General features: G+C 35.6%; 1 protein-coding gene across 11 annotated transcripts in view; it reads left to right on the plus strand.

Moving 5' to 3' along the window:
• Positions 1-20,392, plus strand: part of cald1a (caldesmon 1a) — a 301,218-nt gene that overhangs the window by 275,832 nt on the left and 4,994 nt on the right. For all 11 annotated transcript variants that reach the window (XR_009815330.2, XM_061961386.1, XM_061961389.2 and 8 more), the window contains 8 exons: positions 2,293-2,432; positions 5,985-6,261; positions 7,736-7,873; positions 12,139-12,182; positions 12,342-12,417; positions 18,463-18,606; positions 18,686-18,781; positions 19,957-20,025. Coding sequence is in view for 10 of the 11 variants with exons in the window: in XM_061961386.1 (XP_061817370.1) it covers positions 2,293-2,432; positions 5,985-6,261; positions 7,736-7,873; positions 12,139-12,182; positions 12,342-12,417; positions 18,463-18,606; positions 18,686-18,781; positions 19,957-20,025 (984 nt within the window). In the remaining variant the exon portion in view is untranslated. The remainder of the gene's footprint in view (positions 1-2,292; positions 2,433-5,984; positions 6,262-7,735; positions 7,874-12,138; positions 12,183-12,341; positions 12,418-18,462; positions 18,607-18,685; positions 18,782-19,956; positions 20,026-20,392) is intronic.

Genomic DNA, 20,392 nt, shown 5'->3' on the forward strand with positions numbered 1-20,392 from the left:
CATTTAAAGATACATGCAATAATGTTACAAATATATATTCTGTTATATCAGTATATAAACAGTGTACCGTTATACAACTCACACTTCAATTTAATTCCGATTCTTCGGGTGACGATGGGACGATTTTCAATTGAAACCAATTTTTGCTATTTATTATTTGGTATAAAAATTTAATATAAAACATATTCCATACACGTTACAGGCTACAAAACATTCTCTGCTGACGCATATGTGCAAGCGAGTAGGCGCGTATATGGCCTACAAAAAGTCAATTTTATTTAAAAAAATAAAATAAAATTATTGGAAATTGTGAATCAATTCTGAATTAGAATAAATTAGAATCACAATTCGGATGAAAATATTTTTCCCAGCACCCCTAATACTGAATATATTCATAATTTGCTATTTATGTAGCCTGTATTTACTCAAATATAAAACAAGACCCATTTTATTAGCTTGATGTTTTAAAATCATGTTTTTAAGTCAGTAAATTTGTAAATATCGATATGTAATAAAAGTTTGATGCTGTATTTTCCGGACTATACGCAGCGGGATATAAGTCGTATCCATTAAATTTTGAGAAAACCTTTTTTTTCCCCATATATTAGCCGCACTGGACTATAAGCTGCAGATTAATACATTGCGAAATTAGTTATTTACACAGTAAGATTCTGTAAATGTTTAATTACCTACCTTGTTTCCAAACAGTGTCTGTGCCATGGCAGTAAAACGGCTTATCAAACAAAACAAAAGTCATCGTCATGGACCCACTAGCAGCGGAAGCTAGCTCTCCAATCAGTTTAACAGACTCAAAAAGTCCACGGGGTCGTGTTGGTGAATGAACTGAGGAATTTGTGAAACTAAAACAATACAAAAATAATGCCTTTGTATGTTAATAATACTAGTACAGACAATCATAAGTGTTTTAGCATATTAGCTAATGCTAACAAAGCTAGCGTATGATAATGAAGCTTGTGTAATTGCATTACAATAGCACGTACAAATATCCATGAAAACAGTCATAGAGGCAGCACATAGGATGGTTTTGTAAGTTTAAACCGTTTGTTATATTGTAAAACTTGCAAACATTGCTTGGAACCGTTTGTTATATTGTAAAACTTGCAAACATTGCTTGGAGTTCAGTTAATTTTAACATTTTCAACTTAATCACTTATATCAATTATTAATGCATAATTATGGAAAATATTTATTGTAATAAAATGATAGAAAAGAAAAGAAATATGGAATTCAGAGTATCTTTACCATCACTACATCATCAATATGCGTGATAGTTGTAGTACAAAATAATAATTACATAAGTATTTTACCATCCCTTACGTCGTTATTGATGCATTATATTGTAGGCAGGTTTTATACTACCGGTAATATTCAGGTGTGTGATCTTAACGCACCTTATACAATTGTCTATATGTGATTTATACTTCTTTTTGAATATTTTAATTGATGTGCTTCCTTTCAGTTCATCATCCGGACTGTTCCATAAACTCCTTTAACTGAAATACACATGCTTTTTTTAGTAGCTAGTATTTGAAGAATGTGATGAATGAAGGAGTAATGATGAAGAATGTATAGGAGTAGAAACGATATAGACGGCTAGAAGACTAAACGACACTTGGCTTGGGGAAAAAAACAAAAAAGCATTTTCGGTAATTGGAAGGACATTGCATCAACTGCAATGAGCGAACTCGTCCAAAAGATGGCGCTACACTGTGTTATTGCTTGTTTTTTTTGTTTTTTCGTTTTGGTTTTTATAAAATTATTTTTATTCTAGCCGCCAGCGAAGAAAAATCCATAAATTAACCGCTCCGTCTTGCACGGTTCAAAGTGTAGGAAAAAAGTAGCAAATTATTGTCTGGAATTTAGGGAAATCACATTATCCTAAAATTAGCATAAGTCCCCGATTGTTTACTAACTTGTTAACAACCTTTTCAGACACTTTTTTCCCCAAACCTGCATCTCTCCCTATCAAGTGTTTGTGAGTGACAATAAGAAAAGCTCTGACACGCATCTGTACTTTTGCGCGTATAAATCAAGTCAAGGATATGAGGCGACTTTTACATACTTGTAGTCTTATCTTGGGGCCAATATTTGGTCTCATGGTACTGTAATCCAAATACTTCACTTTTGTGGTGATCTTGACGAGTACTGCTGGAGTTAACAGCGTGTAATGTGATGTTCTGTGTCACTTCATTCCAAGACCCCTTCTTCTCTTTCCTCCGTACTGACTTTTACGCTTCTTGCTTGTCTTTGTGTGCATGTTTGTGGTTGCAGCTGAATGAGGCGAGCAGGAGCCTGGAGGTTCGCGAGGAGCAGAGGAAGCAGAATGGGGGTCTGCACGAGGAAGAAGAGGAGGAGGAGGAGGACGAGGCGGCCATTCCCAAACAGCACAGGAACCTCGAGAGGACACTCAGGTACCAACTATGGCTCCTCATAAAAGATGCATGAAATGTTTGCTGAAAACAACAGTGATATTTAATATAGTGTGTAAATTGTGACAGGGAAAGCAGATTAATGCATGATTAATGCGTTTCATATGAGTTGCGCTGCAATTTTCTACACCAAGGTCAACTAAAACCACTCTCACCTTTTAAAGTAGGCAAGGGGAACAACACTTTAATGTGAAACTGCAGGCCAGGACACTATCAAGGCGTGCGAGTATTGCCATAGGCGTCAACAAATAATTGAAAGGCAGATCTGAATCAGATTATAAGCAAGTTCTTTTTGTAGACTCGGGTCATCAAGCCTTGAGCATGAAACCTGAGATGAAAAGTAACTATTGCTAAAGGTGTGTGCAGCGTTTGTTTAGAAAAATGTGCATTATTTACTGAAACATTACTAATATCATACCTGCCAACTACTCCGGTTTTCCCGTAATTAGTACGGTTTTCATCAACCTATTCCGGGTTACGGTTGCAGTGATAAAAAATACGGTTTTTCATTCATTAAAAAAAAAAAAATTTTTTAAGTTTTATTCACGAAATCGCGTAACAACAATGACATTCGACCTGCTTCCCGTAACTTCCTATCGAGCCATTCCGCGAGGCTATTTATAGCACCGCTGCCAAGCACGAGGCACCTGTTGTCATTGTTTCCAAACGAGCGAACGATCATGGAATCAGCCGGAGAAAAATCGCATACGAGTCTTAAACCGAAAAGAAAACTGCAGTCATTCCGTGACGAATATTCAAAAGCCTATCCGGGAATAATTATCCGTTCCAAAAACGGTGAAAACTACGCGAATTGCACCTTGTGCAGACAAGATTTTTCGATCGGACACGGAGGAATTAGCGATGTAAAAGACCACGTTGGGACAAAAAAACACAAGTCTAATGCCGTTGCTAGCGATACAAGTGGAAAACTTTCAACGTTTTTCGGATTTTAGCCACAAAAAGGTAATGACACCAATGTTATCTATTGGAATTGTTTAGTACTGTTATACTGTTAAAAGTGTTTATACTATTTATGCTTTCAAGTCCAAGTTGAAGAAATCTTGTTAAATGTTGACAGCATAACTACCAAAATACAGAAGTATGTCCTTAATATTTTTGCAGTGCTATTTCTGTTGAAAAGTTCAAATGATTACATTAGAGATGTGATGTGCCACTTTTCAAGTGTCTGATGGCTTAAATTAATTTTCATTAATTTTTCATATTTTTAATTATTTTGAAAGGCTTACAAAAAAACTACATTTGAATTGTAATTCCATGCTATTGACAGGACTATTCATTTTAATGAAGTTAGCTTACCATGTTTACAGTATGATAATTGTGATAGAAATGTGAATTTTAGGCACAGAATATTTTGAACAAGGCAGTAGATTATACAAGCTTGGACAGAAAGTTAATAATGACACCAATTTTTTTTTTTAATGGAATTGTTTAGTACTGTTTTACCATTTGTTTACTGTAAAAAGTGTTTATACTGTTTATACTTTCAATTAACAAATTGAAGTCTTGTGAAAGGTTGACAGGATAACTGGCATTAACTGTCAAAATAATTTCAAACTATTGAAGTTAGCTTACAGAATAAACATATCAATCAACCCATATGATTTTTGCTGTAATATTTTTGTTTTGAAAAGTCACTGTGACTGATAGAAAAGTGATGGTTTTAGCAACATTTTAACCTGTCTGAATGCTAATAATCATTTTGCGTCGGGGGGCGAAGCCTGAACCCCACCAGGACTTTGTCCTGGACCTACCGGGGCCTGCGGCCCCTGGACCCTGGCTACTAGGTTTTTCTGATTTCAAAAGTTGGCAGGTATGTAATATATTCAAGGGGAACCATTACACCATTAGAGAAAAACTTTTTTTTGTGAATTTTTCCATTATATTTTTTTGAAAATTTAAGAAAAATGGTTACTCACTGAAATTTTTTTCCGAAATCTTAGAAAAAGAATGCTTTGTTTAATTTTTTCTTTTAGCAAAACTTGCTCGAAATTCTTCGTTAAAAATTATGGAGATTTTGAGGCAAACGTGCATATTTAATTACAAAACATTTGAAAAAGGGAAGCATTTGACAAAATAATGTATTTTAATAAATACAAATATTTGGGGAAATGTTGATATAAATAAATGCTTCAAGTATTACTGACTGAATAATTCAAGAAATTTGAGGCTAAAATAAAATATTAGTAAATTAGGGAAATATTTAGGAAATCGAATTACATTATTTAATGAAAAAATACGTAAACATTAGAGAGAAATGTGCACTGTTTACAGATTATTTTAATTGAAAAATTAAGAAAACTGAAAAATTAAAAAAACTGAATAATTGAAAATATGACACAATTATAGAAAAAAACATTAACTTTAAATGTTGGGAACTAAGAACACAAGCTTTTGAATGTTTTATTAAGAAATAATGGAACTTACATTTGAGCAAAAAAATGCATTGTTTATTGGGAAAAAAATATATTGTGTATTAAAATTTAAGAAAAATGTGTGATTTACTACATTTTGACAAAATGTGCTTTTAATTAATGGAATATTTGTGGGGAGAAATTCATTATTTACTGTACTTAGAAATCAGGTAAAATATTTTTTTTATTAATACATTTTTGGGGAATATCTGACAAAAATGCTTTATTAAATTAAACATTTAAAATAATGAAATATTTAAAAATTGTGGATTTTCACTGAAAAATTACAGCAAATTTGAGGAAAGACATTTATTATGTATTGCAAAAGTTTCAAATGTACATTATTGAATGAAATACTAGGGAACATTTAAGAAAATATGCATTATTTTTTTTTTAAATTTTTACATATTTGCACATTGTTTTTCTAGCATGCACACATCGCACTGTATGGAATGGCCTCAATCTCGTTACCTTGCGTAATGACAATAAAGCTGATTCTGATTCTGATTCTGATTCTGATTTACATATTCTTTTAATTGCATTATTTAATTTTAAACCAATAAAAATAGGGGTAAATTATAGACAAAGGTGCATTATTGACTTCAAAATGTAGAACTATGATCTTTTTAATTATTTACCGGAAATAATAAATGAAATAAAATTAAAATAAAAAACAGGAGAAAACTTACTAAATATACCGCAACATTTGGGAAAAAAAAGTAGAACTAACACATTTAATTGTTTACCGGTTATAATACATTTTAAAAATAAAAACTGAGAAAACTTACTAAAAATCTCGGAACATTTGGAAAAAAAAAAAATTATTTACTGAAAGAATATGCATTATTTACTAAAGAAATGTTGGAACTATTGGAAAAATGTGCAGTTGCCGAAAGTGTTGTAAAAGTAGATTTTAAGCAAACTAGTTGTTTTAGTAGACTGTGGTCACTAAGCCTAAAGTGAAACCTGAGATCAGAAGTAACTTGAGCTTTAAAAGTGTTTGCAGATCTTGTTTTGCGTCTTGTTTAAATCCTCTCAGTTGAAATGTTCAGACAGTTGAAATACGAGTAGGTGTCAAGAGCGTCTCACCGTCCTTCCGCAGCCGAGGCAGCGTGCGTTCACCTGAGGCATCGGCGGCCGACGAGCAGGATGAAGACGACACGGCCGCCCGCCTGGAGGCCGAACGCAAGCTGGAGGAGCTGAAGCGTCGCCGCGACGACGCCGAGAACGAGGAGTTTGAGCGCAGGCGGCAGAAGCAGCAAGAGGCGGAGGCCGAATTGGAGGAGCTGAAGAGGAAGCGTGAAGAGAGGAGGAAGGTGCTGGAGGAGGAGGAGAGGCAGAAGAAGCAGGAAGAGACTGACAAGAAGGCCAAAGAGGAGGTAAGAATCTCTTCTTCTCTCCTGGAGGCAAACTCACCTTTTCTTGACTTTCTTTCACAACACTTTAATAACTCTTCTATTGCCTCTGGGGGTGGGGGGGCAACGTTACCATGGCGACCACAGTTCACTGAGGAGACAACTGGTCTGAATAGTGGATTTACATGGGCCACTTCAATAGGAAGTGAGTTCAGTGCTTTAGATTAGCTCTCAACATAATCCTTTCATTGTTATTACTTCTGTCATATTATCAATCGTACTATTAATGAATATGGAAATACATAGGGAACATTTGTGTGCAACTATGATGAAAATATTTGTGACAAAATTAGAAAACAGCGCTCATTTACCTAAAAAAAATTCAAAATTGGGAACATTTTTATTTATTTAAAATAAATAAACATGGCAAAAAATGTAAAATTATTATTAAGTGGATAATTTGGTATTTTTTTGAGAAATGCATTATTTAGCACAAACAATGTGCATCCAATTCTGACAAAATTGGGAAAATAATTTATAAAATTTGCATTATTTCATTGCAAATAATGGAAAATAAATTGCATTATTTACTTAAAATGTAGGACAACATTTTGAACAATTTGCATTATTTAATTAAAAAAAATAGACAAATTAGGAAAAAATTGCATAGGAACATTTAAGGACAGGCTGCATTCACTCCCGAAAATGTAGGTAACAGGTGTAGTAACGTGCTTTATTTTTGTAAATAATAGAGCCAAATTATAAAAATGTGTTTTAATTGAGGCTGTGTGCATTCGATACAAAACAAACTGTCAATGATTAGCAAAAATTTGCATTTGCTGGAAGATCTGGCAGATTTAGATTTTTTTTTTTTTAGAAAAAGCAGGAAAATGTGCATTTAAAAAAAATGAATAAGTAGATAATTTGGCATCTTTTCTTGAAATTGTACAGAAAATTTTCAAACATTGTTGACTGACTAAACCCTGAGAAAAGAAGAAGCTGTGAAACAAATGCCATGAAAAAGTCAAAAGATAAAACTTTTTTAATATTGAATTGTTTTCTGGAGAATCCCATGAAATATTGTTTTATGACAATGAAAGCACATATTGTTGTCTTTTCTTTGCTGTAACAAAGTGTATCTTGTTCTTTAGCAGTCACCACATCATAATGTTATCATCACACACACACACACATTCTTCTTCTCCTCGTTACCCCGACTGGTTAGACTTTGTTGGCTGCGGCTGTGGTGCACACTCTTCTTGCTCATCTTGTGTGATGTTAATGAGGCCTTTTGGTTTGTAATTAAAAGATGGCCGAGGGATAAAGAAACACTAATTAAGCAAGACGAGGCGGCTCAGAAACGCCAAGCAGCGTCCTCTTTTTATGAATACATGTTCAAATGGTCCATATACTAATTGCTTGGATGTCTCTTTTGGAACACACACGCACACATTTCCCTGTACACTAAATACGTGTGTGTTGATGTGTGTTGGTCCAGGAGGAGAAGAGGAAGATGAAGGAGGAGATTGAGCGAAGGAGGGCGGAGGCAGCGGAGAAGAGACAAAAAGTGGAAGACCCGTTGGACAGCGAGGACAAACTCTTCAAGTGTGTCAGCCCTCGAGGCTCCTCCCTCAAGGTCAGTTTTTTATCCACAGTCCACTAACTTAAACAATAACTTTCATTTTCCTCTTTGTGTGACATGCAACAACCACGTGCAGCTTAACTACGTTATCATGTTTACCGTAGGTACAATCGTGTGTGTTTTTCCTTTTGACGCTTGACTTTAAAGGTGTGTAAGACACTAGTAGATATGATATTCTCTTGTTTCTGAGGAGCTACTGAAAACTAATAAGATCTGCTGTAAGTATCGTTGTTTAATGTTGCATTGCGATGTTTGTGTGTGGCACACTTTAAAGGAGGTTTTCTTATACACATTATCAACGTTCAAGCAGCACTCACTAACTTCATTTTTTCAGTAATTTCAAAATGTTAATAGTTTAATAGTTATAATTTAATTATTCCATAAGTAATCAGTAAATAATGTCTATTTTCCCCTACTTTATAAGTAATCATTTCAAAAAATGTGTACATAAAAATATATTTTTCTCTACTTTTTTGTTAGTCATTTTATTGTATATATGTATACATGTAATAGATATATATATAAATATGTATATATGTATACATATATATGTGTGTATATATGTATTTATATGTATGTATATGCGTGTGCGTGTGCGTGTGCGTGCGTGCGTGCGTGCGTGCGTGCGTGCGTGCGTGCGTGTGTATGTAGACAAATCTAGCATCTTCTTCTAGTGTTTTCATAAATTGTACTCGTGTTTAGAGACTCTTAAATTCCTTCCCTCAATGTCCCTGCCTAAAGAAGAGCGCTGCAGCGAGCATGATGTCACACTTGCATGGTGCTGTTGCTCTAGTTGGACTTTCTCTTTTTAATAGTAACTATTATTGCTTAACCTCTTTTTAACCCGCCACTGTCTTCCTAATATTTGCACATTTTGTAGATGGCTATCTGCGAATAATATACAAATCACATCCACAACGCAGACATGCTGACAACGCTCCAGACAGTCACAATGGCGTGCGTTTTGTTTACATCCGGTTTCGGTAGCACGGTTTTTGGTCTTATTTCGGTGGTCAAGTTTTCGGTAGATCACTTGTCAGTAGTGCGCAAAAAATAAGCTATGTATGTCAAATCATACTGTAACGACCAGCTAATGTTAATGTTTTATGTTTGTGTGGTTTGGATTTGATGTCAAGTTTCCAAACCCAGTGTCCTTGCCTGAAAGGACTCACGTGACGAAAGTGTTTACACAGGAAGTAAAACCTGTTTGAATTGTGCTGTCGTTTGTTTTTATAAGATTGGTAATAAAAGTTAAACATAGCGTTAGACTGTGGTTTCTTCTGGGGGCTACAATAATTCCTTTTCAAGTAAAAAAAAAAGAAAAAAAAGCCCTTATTTTCAAAGTGTGGCGTTAACATTCAATCACATTAATGGGAAATCCTGTATTAATACAAATGTTAATTGTGATCACAATTTTGGCTGCTACCATTAAAGGAGGGTGATCATCGGCAATATTAACATTTAAAAAGCAGACTCTGCTGCATATCAGTTGAAGTACTTTCACAACCAACAGTCAGCCAACCACCAGGGGGCGACCGAAAGACAGTGGACTTATGTGAGAGTAAGTAAGAGTGAGTGAGCGGGTGACTGACAGTTGATCAGCTGGTTGCCTGTAGCTCCCGAAAATATTTGAAAAAAGAAATGCATAATTACATTGGTGCCCTTCTCTCCTGTAAAGTGACCCACATTTTAACGCCGGAACACGACCGCTCTCGAGGCATCCTCCCTCTTGTCCCCGCAAACCCGGAAATGCTCCTGCGCATCTAAACAAACAAACGCCACAACAAGGTGCAGAGCAACTTGTGCACATTTAAACAAATTATTAAGTTGCGGCCACAGGTTAAGCATTAAAAACACTTCCCTTCTTTCCTCAACTGCCATCGTTTGCCCGTGACGTGAAGCTAACAATCCAAACACAGAGTTATGATTGCTGACAGAGAGGTCCGCCCACCACCAGCGCAAAGCCCCAAATGTTCCAACAAAATAATTTAGTAGTGTAGTAGTAGTTATTTATTTATTCAGTAAATGTTTACTTTTCCCTACTTTTTTAATTAATAATTTATAAGTGTTCAAAAAATATATTTTTACCTACTTTTTAAATTAATAATTTAAAAAAATGTGTTCATAAATTCCTGTCGTTTAGTAGTCAACGCTAATTTTAGGAAAGATTAAATATTTCAAAAATATAAAACTTTTATGCGAATAATCCATCATAATTTCTCCCAACATTTCCAACACAATAATGTAATAGTTTAATAGTTATCATTTAATTATTCAGTAAATAATGTCTATTTTTTCCATATTTTTTATTTAATAATTGAAAAAATTTGTTCATACATTTTCTTTCCATATTAATGTTTTAAATGTGCTGATAAGTTATGTTCCCCATTTTCAGCAAATTTTAAGTAAATCAACATTTTATGCAAATAATGCATCAAGATGTCCCCCATATTTTTTTACAAATCATTTAATAATTGTTATTTAATATTGATAGTTATAATTCAATTATTCCACAATTATTCAGTAAGTGTATTTTTTACTTAATAAATGTGTTCATAAATTCACCCAAATGTTTAATATATAAAACTATAGTTTCCCCTAATTTTTAGCAAATATTAATATAGGAAATATATAAAATGTGTATGCAAGTAGTGCATATTGTTTTGTTGAGTCAATTTATTTATAATTGTGTATTATATATTGCCCCTTTTGTAACAATGCAGCATGTCGGCTGTTGGCATGAACCCTGGATGCAGAGAAGGTAGGCAAAGTGTCACACCACGCGGAAGAAAAATAACAGGTCTAGCAGAAACTCCGAAAGCAACAGAACACTTTGGCATAGAGAAGATAATGAATCAGCACGACGGGGACCAGGTGAAACCAAATAAAACTAATTAACATTGAGAAGCAGGTGTGTTGGCAGGCCAGGTAAGGTGCTGCAAAGCACAGAGACCAAACAGGAAGAAGAGCACCAGGACAGTAAAATAAAGACCAAAGCCCTAACTATCATGACACATTTTTAAATAAACAGTGCACATTGATAAATAATGCCAAACCTATTTCCCCTGAATTTTGTTTTTTATGGTCTAAATGCATTCCCAACTTTTCAGTGTAAAAATTCTATTTTCCCCAACTTTTTAAAGACTGACACTTTTTTTTACAAATTAGTACATTTTCAGGTGTAAATAAATGGTAAATGGGTTATACTTGTATAGCACTTTTCTACCTTCAAGGTACTCAAAGCGCTTGACACTTTTTCCACATTCACCCATTCACACACCCATTCACACACTGATGGCAGGAGCTGCCATGCAAGGCCCTTACCACAACCTATCAGGAGCAAGGGTGAAGTGTCTTGCTCAAGGACACAACGGACGTGACGAGGTTGGTACAAGGTGGGGATTGAACCAGGAACCCTCAGGTTGCTGGCACAGCCATTCCCCCAACAGCGCCATGCCGTCTCCAAATAACACCGAATAACACATTTTTTCACCCATTCCCTACATTTTCAGTACACCCCGAGCTTATTTTCCACTTTAATTTTCAGTAGAAGTTGTCCCAAATTTCATGCAAATAATTCAATTGTTAATATTTTCATAACATTGCCTTTTTTAAATTAAAACACATTTTCCCATAATTGGGAATTACTTAATGATTTTTTTATGATGCTGCTGGTTTCTTTTTCAGCAAATAATGCTATTTTTTGGGTAAAGGATGATTACTTCCCCCTACATTTTGAGTAAAAAGTCTTAATTTGTTGCCAATATTTCAGTCAAAAGGTGGACGGCGGATAACATGCTGCAGACGTGCATTGTGGGACGCATTCTGCGAGGACGCAGGAAAGTCATTAGGATAAACAGGATTACTGTAACTGCCTTCGCATGGCCGCAGCTGTTAAAAATGCGTCTGAGAATGGGGAATTTCCTGTCCACGGGTATTTTGGGAACACACACATCCCATCGATGGCAACGCAAAGGAGGAAGAAAAGAGAGAAACTTTTGTGCAATTGTGCAAATGTTTGTCCCTTAAGTTGATTTTGTATGTGCGTGTGTGCACACGTGTGTTTGAATGTGCGTGTGCGTGCATCCCTTTTTAGCCTTTTGCTAAAATATACATGATGAACAATCCCGTGAGGTTCCCACAGTCCACTGCGGTTGTTTTTTTGTGTGTGGGAACAATCCGCCTTCAACCGAAGTGTTATTACTGAAACACAACTTCATCTTGTTTTGCTGACGGCTCTCTGGACGTTTTCTTAACAGATCGGAGAGCGAGCAGAGTTTCTCAACAAGTCAGCACAGAAAAGGTACCAAAGAAAAATCATTCTTTTAGATCAATAGACAAGCTTTTTAGTGCCTGTAAAAACACCGCAGTACACATTGATCTGAATAGGATGTGCAGTAGATGAAAATAATGGTTTGTGTTTTTCTGTTCTTTTTATTGTTATTGTTTTGCTTTACAACAGCACGGTGAAGACGTCTCTCACTCCTGTGGTATCGAAGATCGACAACAGGCTGGAACAATACACCTCAGCCGTTCTGGTGAGCTTTGTCTAAAAACATCCACAAGATTTTCTATTGCAACATTTTGTCTTTTCATTGGCCCAATTTTTTCCAGTAAATATTACTGAATATTCCTAAAAAAAAAAATTTGTTGATTATGCGTATTTTTCATTTTTCATTTAAATTTCAGCAAAAAAGTTTTACCAAATGTTCAATAATTTTTTCCTCAATATTATGACTATTCATTCCACAAAGGAAATACACAAGGGGAATGCAAATCATGGACATTTCCCCTAACACAGGGGTCGGCAACCCGCGGCTCTTTAGCGCCGCCCTAGTGGCTCTCTGTAGCTTTTTCAAAAATTGTATGAAAAATGGAAAAAGATGAGGGGAAAAAAATCTATTTTTGTTTTGATATGGTTTCTGTAGGAGGACAAACATGACACAAACCTCCCTAATTGTTACAAAGCACACTGTTTATATTAAACATGCTTCACTGATTCGAGTATTTGGCGAGCGCCGTTTTGTCCTACTAATTTTGGCGGTCCTTGAACTCACCGTAGTTTGTTTACATATATAACTTTCTTCGACTTTCTGGGACGTGTATTATGCCACTTATTTTTCTGTCTCATTTTATCCACCAAACTTTTAAGGTTGTGCATGAAAGGTGAGTTTTGTTGATGTTATTGACTTGTGTGGAGTGCTAATCAGACATATTTGGTCACTGCATGACTGCAAGCTAATCGATGCTAACAGGCTATTTAGGCTAGCTATATGTACACATTGCATCATTATGCCTCATTTGTAGCTATATTTCAGGTCATTTAGTTTCCTTTAAGTCCTCTTAATTCCATGACACACTATCTGTATGTAATATGGCTTTTAATTTTTTGCGGCTCCAGACAGATTTGTTTTTGTATTTTTGGTCCAATATGGCTCTTTCAACATTTTGGGTTGCCGACCCCTGCCCTAACAGTTACGTAAATAATTATTTTTGTATTTAGAAAAAAAACAACATTTTATTCATTATTTTTTTATCAAATAATGCTTATTTTTATGACGATGTTGATGCTTCCCAAACTTTAGTTAACTTTAATAAATAAAGTTAATTAAGCCTAATTTTCTATCAAATGTTTCAGTAAATAACATTTTGGTGGGAAAATAATACCCCTTTTTCCCAATAGGGATAGATATTACACTTTTTTATTGTTTAACACAAGTTATTTCCCATTGTTTTTCAGTAAATTTCCTTTTGTCTTTTCCTTGTCATACTTTTTCTGTCAATATTACTTAGCTTTCCTCAATTTTTCTAATTTTTTTCTGTTAACGATGCTTATTTTTCTCATAATTTTAACGTAATTTTTAGCAAATCTTTTTTTTTTTTACAACATTTTCAATAATCTACATTTTTCCTCAAAATAATGACTATTTGTGCCACAATGTCTCAGTACATAAATCCCTATCCAAATAGAAAAAAACTTTTTTTTTTTCCTGAAATTATATATATATATATATATATATATATATATATATATATATATAAATGTGTGTGTATATATATATATAAATATTTGGATATATATATACACCAAAAAAAATCACTGAAAAATAAATATATTTGTGTTTTATTTTTATTTATTTTTTCATATTTCATACAAATATTTAATAATGTTTCTTTCTCAAGATGTGGTTGCTCTCCCATTGTATTATTAAATAAAGCCTATTTTTTAAAGAATATTTTAGTAAATAATACATTATTGGGAAGGTAAATACCCTTTTCCCCACGTATTTCAATAATGTACCTTTTTCCTCATTATTTTTCAGTAAATAATTCAATAAATTTAGTTTACTGCCGTATTTTTTTAGTGAATAGAGCAATTTTTTTCAGAAAACATATATATAGTAAGATATTAATACAGTTTATTAAATAAGAAGTATCCATCCATCTTCTTCCGCTTATCCGAAGTTGGATCGTGGGGGCAGCAGCCCAAGCAAGAAGCCCAGACTTCCCTGTCCCCAGCTACTTCGTCCAGCTCTTCCCGGGGGATCCTGAGGCGTTCTAGGCTAGCGTCTCCACCGTGTCCTTGGTCTACCCGTGGTCTCCTACTGGTCGGACGCGCCCTTAACACCTCCCTAGGGAAGTGTTCCCAGGCACTCTGAGCTCCTCCCAAATGACAGAACTTCTCACCCTATCTCTAAGAGAGAGCCCCGCCACCCGACGGAGGAAACTTATTTTGGCCGCTTGGACCCGTGATCTTGTCCTTTCGGTCATAACCCAAAGCTCATGACTATGGGTGAGGATGGGAACGGAAATCGACCGGTAAATTGAGAGATTTGCCTTTCTGCTCAACTCCTTCTGCACCACGACGGACCGATACAGGGTCCACATCACTGCAGACCCTGTTCACAATCCATTCTTCCCTCACTCGTAAACAAGACCCTAAGGTACTTGAACTCCTCCACCTGGGGCAGGATCTCCTCCCTAACCCAGAGATGGCACTCCACCCTTTTCTGGGTGAGAACCATGGACTCGGACTTGGAAGTGCTGATTTTCATCCCAGGTCGCTTCACACTCAGCTGCGAACCGATCCAGTGAGAGCCTTAAATTCTGGTCAGATGAAGCCAGCAGGACCAAATCATCCGCAAAACTGGATCCCCTCAACATCCTGACTGCGCATAGAAATTCTGTCCATAAAAGTTGTTAACAGAATTGGTGACAAAGGGCAGCCTTGGCGGAGTCCAACCCACTGGAAACGGGGTCTGACTTACTGCTGGGAATCATACAGGGAAAGGACCGCCACAATCAGGCGGTCTGATACCCCATACTCTCTGAGCACTCTCCCGAGGGCCACGGTCAAAGGTCTTCTCCAAGTCCACAAAACACTTGTAGACTGGTTGGGTAAACTACACGCTACAGTCACACAAAAAAACTCCCATGCACCCTCAAGTATCCTGTGAGTATAGAGCTGGACCACAGTTCCCCGACCAGGACGAAGACCACACTGCTGCTCCTGAATCCGAGGTTCGACTATCTCAACGTAGCCTCCTCTCCAGTACACCTGAATAGACCTTACCGGGAAAACTAAGGAGTGTGATCCCACTATAGTTGGAACACACCCTCCGGTTCCTCTTTTTAAATAGAGGAACCACCACCCCAGTTTGCCAATTAAGAGGTACCGCCCCCAATGTCCACGCAAAATAAATAAGAAGTAGTAAGATGTTAATATACTTTATTAGATAAACGTCTTATTATTAGATAAGAAGTAATAAGATGTTAATACAGTTTGTTAATAAGTAGTAAGATGGTAATAGAGTTTATCAAATAAGAAGTAGTAAGATGGTAATAGTTTATTACAAGTAGTAAGATGTTAATACACTTTATTGAATATCAATCAAAGTTTACTTTAATAGCCCTAAATCACAAGTGTCTCAAAGGGCTGCACAAGCCACAACGACATCCTCGGCTCAGATCCCACATAAGATAAGAAGTAGTATAATGTTTATACAGTTTATTAAATAAGAAGTAACATGTTAATAGTTGTTTACAAAAGTGGTAAGATAGTACCGTATTTTTCGGAGTATAAGTCGCACCAGCTGAAAATGCATAATAAAGAAGGAAAAAACATATATAAGTCGCACTGGAGTATAAGTCGCATTTTTGGGGGAAATGTATTTGATAAAAGCCAACAGCAATAATGGACATTTGAAAGGCAATTTAAAATAAAGAATAGTGAACAACAGGCTGAATAAGTGTACGTTATATGAGGCATAAATAACCAACTGAGAACGTGCCTGGTATGTTAACGTAACATATTATGGTAAGAGTCATTCAAATAACTATAACAAATAGAACATGCTATACGTTTACCAAACAATCTGTCACTCCTAATCGCTAAATCCCATGAAATCTTATACGTCTAGTCTCTTACGTGAATGAGATAAATAATATTATTTGATATTTTACGCTAATGTGTTATAAGTAATTTCACACATAAGTCGCTCCTGAGTTTAAGTCGCACCCCCGGCCAAACTATGAAAAAAAACTGCGACTTATAGTCCGAAAAATACGATAATCGTTTATTGAATAAGAACTATTAAATTAAAGCTGCAAGCAGCGTTGGTCGGGCCCGCGTATTTGGCAGGTGCTAGTCCTAAGTGTCCCAATACTTATGTCCAGTTTTAGTCCCAAGTGTCCCAATACTTTAGGCAAGTTGTAGTCCTAAGTGTCCCAATACGTTTGTCAAGTTGTAGTCCCAAGTGTCCCAATACTTTTGTCCAGTTTTCGGCCTAAGTGTCCCAATACTTTTGTCCACTGGTATTTATAAGTGTCCCAATACTTATGTCTACTTTTAGTCCGAAGTGTCCCAATACTTTTGTCTAGTGTACCTGCATTGTGTGGGCACGCTGGTGCTTCCTGCTTTTAAGCAGCCATCTTGAGAAAACAGCAGCGCAGCAGCATCAGCGCAGCGGTTCTTTGAAGGCTCATAAAATAAAAACCGGAGCAGTTAGAAAAATTATTTCGATAACTTTTATTAAGAAGGGTTCAATCTCTCTACTGTGTTAGTTTGAAGCTGAAACGACAAACGCGCTCAGAGGAGATAATGTGAAGAGAAGTGAACGGTTTTTACAAAAAATTTGTTTTGAAGAGGGAATAGCAAACTTCCTGTTGATTTTTGCTGGGGGTTGTCAATCTATGAAATGTAGGTCTAAGTGAGACCTACATAGAGGTTTTTGTTTCATGTCTCTCCGACCTTCCCAGTGGGAGTTACAGGCTGTTTTGTCATTTTTTTCTTCAGAGGAGCATTTTTTTTTGCGTTTTATTAAAAAATTGCAGTAGAGCGCAATTTTGAGATTTGGGGTTAGGTTTTTTTTTTAGATCGCAATGTTTGCCAGTCCTGATGTGTGCGTTCAGTTTGGTGAGTTTTGAAGCATGTTAAGGGGGTCAAAATACAGCTCAAAGAGGCAAAAGTTACTGTTTTTAGTACTTTTTTGTCTTGAAGGGGGAATTGCCAACTTCCTGTTGATTTTTGCCCGAGAATATACTATTATGAAATCTAGGTCTAAGTCAGACCTACATAAAGGTTTTTGTTTCATGTCTCTCCGACTTTCCTAGTGGGAGTTACAGGCAGTCTAGTTTGTTTTTTTCCTAGGGGGGCGCTAGAGCGCAATTTTGAGTTTTGAGGTTTGGTTTTTTGATAAAAAGTTTTGCCGTATTTTACTGATGTGTGTGTAAAACTTGGTGAGTTTTGAAGGATGTTAAGGGGGTCAAATTACAGCGCAAAGTTGCGGAAGAATAATAATAATAATAAAACCTTAGAAATTCAATAGGTCCTTATGTCCCATCCTTTTGCAATGGGCCATGCGGGCCCTAATAAGAAGTAGTAAGATGGTAATACACTTTATTACATAAGACGTAGTAATATATTAATACATGTTATTAAATAAAAAAATTAAAACCGTAAGATTTTAATATATGTTATTCAATTTAAAAAAAATAGTAAGATGGTAATAGTTTATTACATTAGAAGTAGTAAGATGTTAATACACTTTATTAAATAAAAAAATAGTACGATGGTAATACAATTAATTAAAAATGTAGTAAGACGGCAATACTCGTTATTGAATAAAGTAGCAATATGTTGATACAATGTATTGGTAAGATATTAACACAGTTATTATAAGATGGTAAAACATTTTATTACATAAGTAATAAAAATGTTAATGCAGTTTATTATATAAATAGTAATAAGATGGTAATACACTTTATTAAATAGTAGTAAAATGTTAATAGTTTATTACATAATAAGACACTATTACAGTAGTAGTACGACAATGTTCTTCAGGGTTGACCTGACAGAAAAGTGAGCATTATGACATTTATAAAGCATACAGACTCCCGTCACCTAGCAGCCCTGCGTTGACATCCCAGCTGACCTGAGGTGATTCAGTGCTCCTTCATTCCTTTTTGGCCTCCCTCAGCAAATTTTCTCAGTTGATTTGCAAAGCGCTGCACTTTGCGGCGGCGGGGAATTTGTCACCGCTGTCAGCGGCCCAAATTAAAGCCGTCCACTTTTGCCGCCGCAGAGGGAGAACAAGGAGTCCCGGTCCCCTCGCTCGGGCGCCGTGGACCTCCCCGTGGTCGCCGACAGCATACGGAACATCAAGAGCATGTGGGAGAAAGGCAGCGTGTTCAGCACGTCAGGAAGTGGCGGCAGCAGCGCCTTCAAGGTAGGCGTGGCCGTCTCCTGGCAGCAGGAAGAAGACCTTCTCAGCGCCACTTCCTCACCTTTGACCTCTGTGCAAACAGGAAGCAGCTGCGATAAAGTCGGGCGTGGCGGGCCGCATCAACGACTGGCTGAATAAAACCCCGGAGAGCAGCAAAGCTTCAGCAGGAAGGCCGTCGGTAGGTCGTCTCCATGGCAACGCCTGTCATAACTCACAATTGGTATTCACACAGCATTTCACACTGTGTCTATACAACACATTTTTACATTCATTCACTTTTACTTTCACTTTGTTGTGCTCTACTCAACCCCAAATATTTATATTCATATCAATCCACGCTTGTGTAGGCACAGTATTATTTCTTTGGCGCCATCTGCTGGCCAACATGTAAATAACAAGAACGGAGTATTTCTAACATTTTGGGTAGGCGATGAAGTCTGATCATTAGGAACACCTCTCCCTAATGCAGTGCAACCTGTCAATCACAATTCAGCATTATTGGGTTTCAAAGGCGGAAATACTTTTTTCCCCAAATGTTTGAGTATATATTTCTTCTCACTTTTTCCTAAAATGTAAATGATACCCATTTCCCCCCTCAAATTTCAATAAATAATACCCATCTTATCATTTTTTAAGTAATAATGGTATTTTTTCGTAAGACTAAATATAATACGTTAGTTTTAATGTCAAATTTTCCAGTAAATAAGTAATAATTTTTACCTACACTTTTCAATAAATACAAAATGTTGCCCTAATTGTTCAAATAAATTCCCACCATTTTTTAGTAATAATGTCATTTCCTTTTTTTATGTCCATTTTCCCTTTCATGTTTTAGTAATAACTCCCATTTTTCCCAGCAAATAAGACCTTTATTACGCAATATATTTTTGTAAATATTATATAAAATAATTAGTTTTTTATTGAAAACTTTCCAGTAAATAAGGCATAATTACCCTATTTTTTCTAATAGATGGCCATAATTTTTCAGTAATATTTCCATATTCCCCCTTATATTTTACACAATTTCACACTATTTCTCCCTATTTTTTTATATAATGACATTTTTGGCCTGGTGTTCGCCCAAATCTTCAATAAATAAAAGCTAACGTTCTGTTGGTCTCAAAAGAACAATGCGATCCTCAGCCATCAAGCAGCAGGAGCCCCAAAATGTCTCCCACATTCTTTGTGATGAAGTGTCCTAAGAGTCTTTTTTTTTTGTCCACTTTGCTCCATGATATTTATTTGCAAACGTTCCTGCTGTCAAAATGTGCGCCACTTAGAACGAGTGTCTGGAAAAAGACAAAGCAGACAATTTTGACATTTGCTAATAATTTTCCATCTTCTTCTTGCCAGGACCTGAAGCCTGTGGATGTGAGCAACAAGAGGAGTTTATGGGAAAACAAAGGCTCCTCAACAGCCAAGGTACACAAAAACACCTCACAGACATTAGGTACACACCTCATAACTGCCCTTATAAAATACATACATTATATATATATAATCAATTATATCCATATATATATATGGATATATTATATATATATATATATATATATATATATATATATACACACATATATATATGTATATACATATATACATACACATATACATATATTTATATATATATATACATATAATATATATATATATGCTCATATATATACATGTATATATATGTGTGTATATATATGTATATATGTGTATGTATATATATATATATATATATATATATATATATATATATGTATATATATATATATATATATATGTATATGTATATATATGT

Source organism: Nerophis lumbriciformis, linkage group LG05 (genome assembly GCF_033978685.3).
Source record: "Nerophis lumbriciformis linkage group LG05, RoL_Nlum_v2.1, whole genome shotgun sequence".
Lineage (NCBI taxonomy): Eukaryota > Metazoa > Chordata > Actinopteri > Syngnathiformes > Syngnathidae > Nerophis > Nerophis lumbriciformis.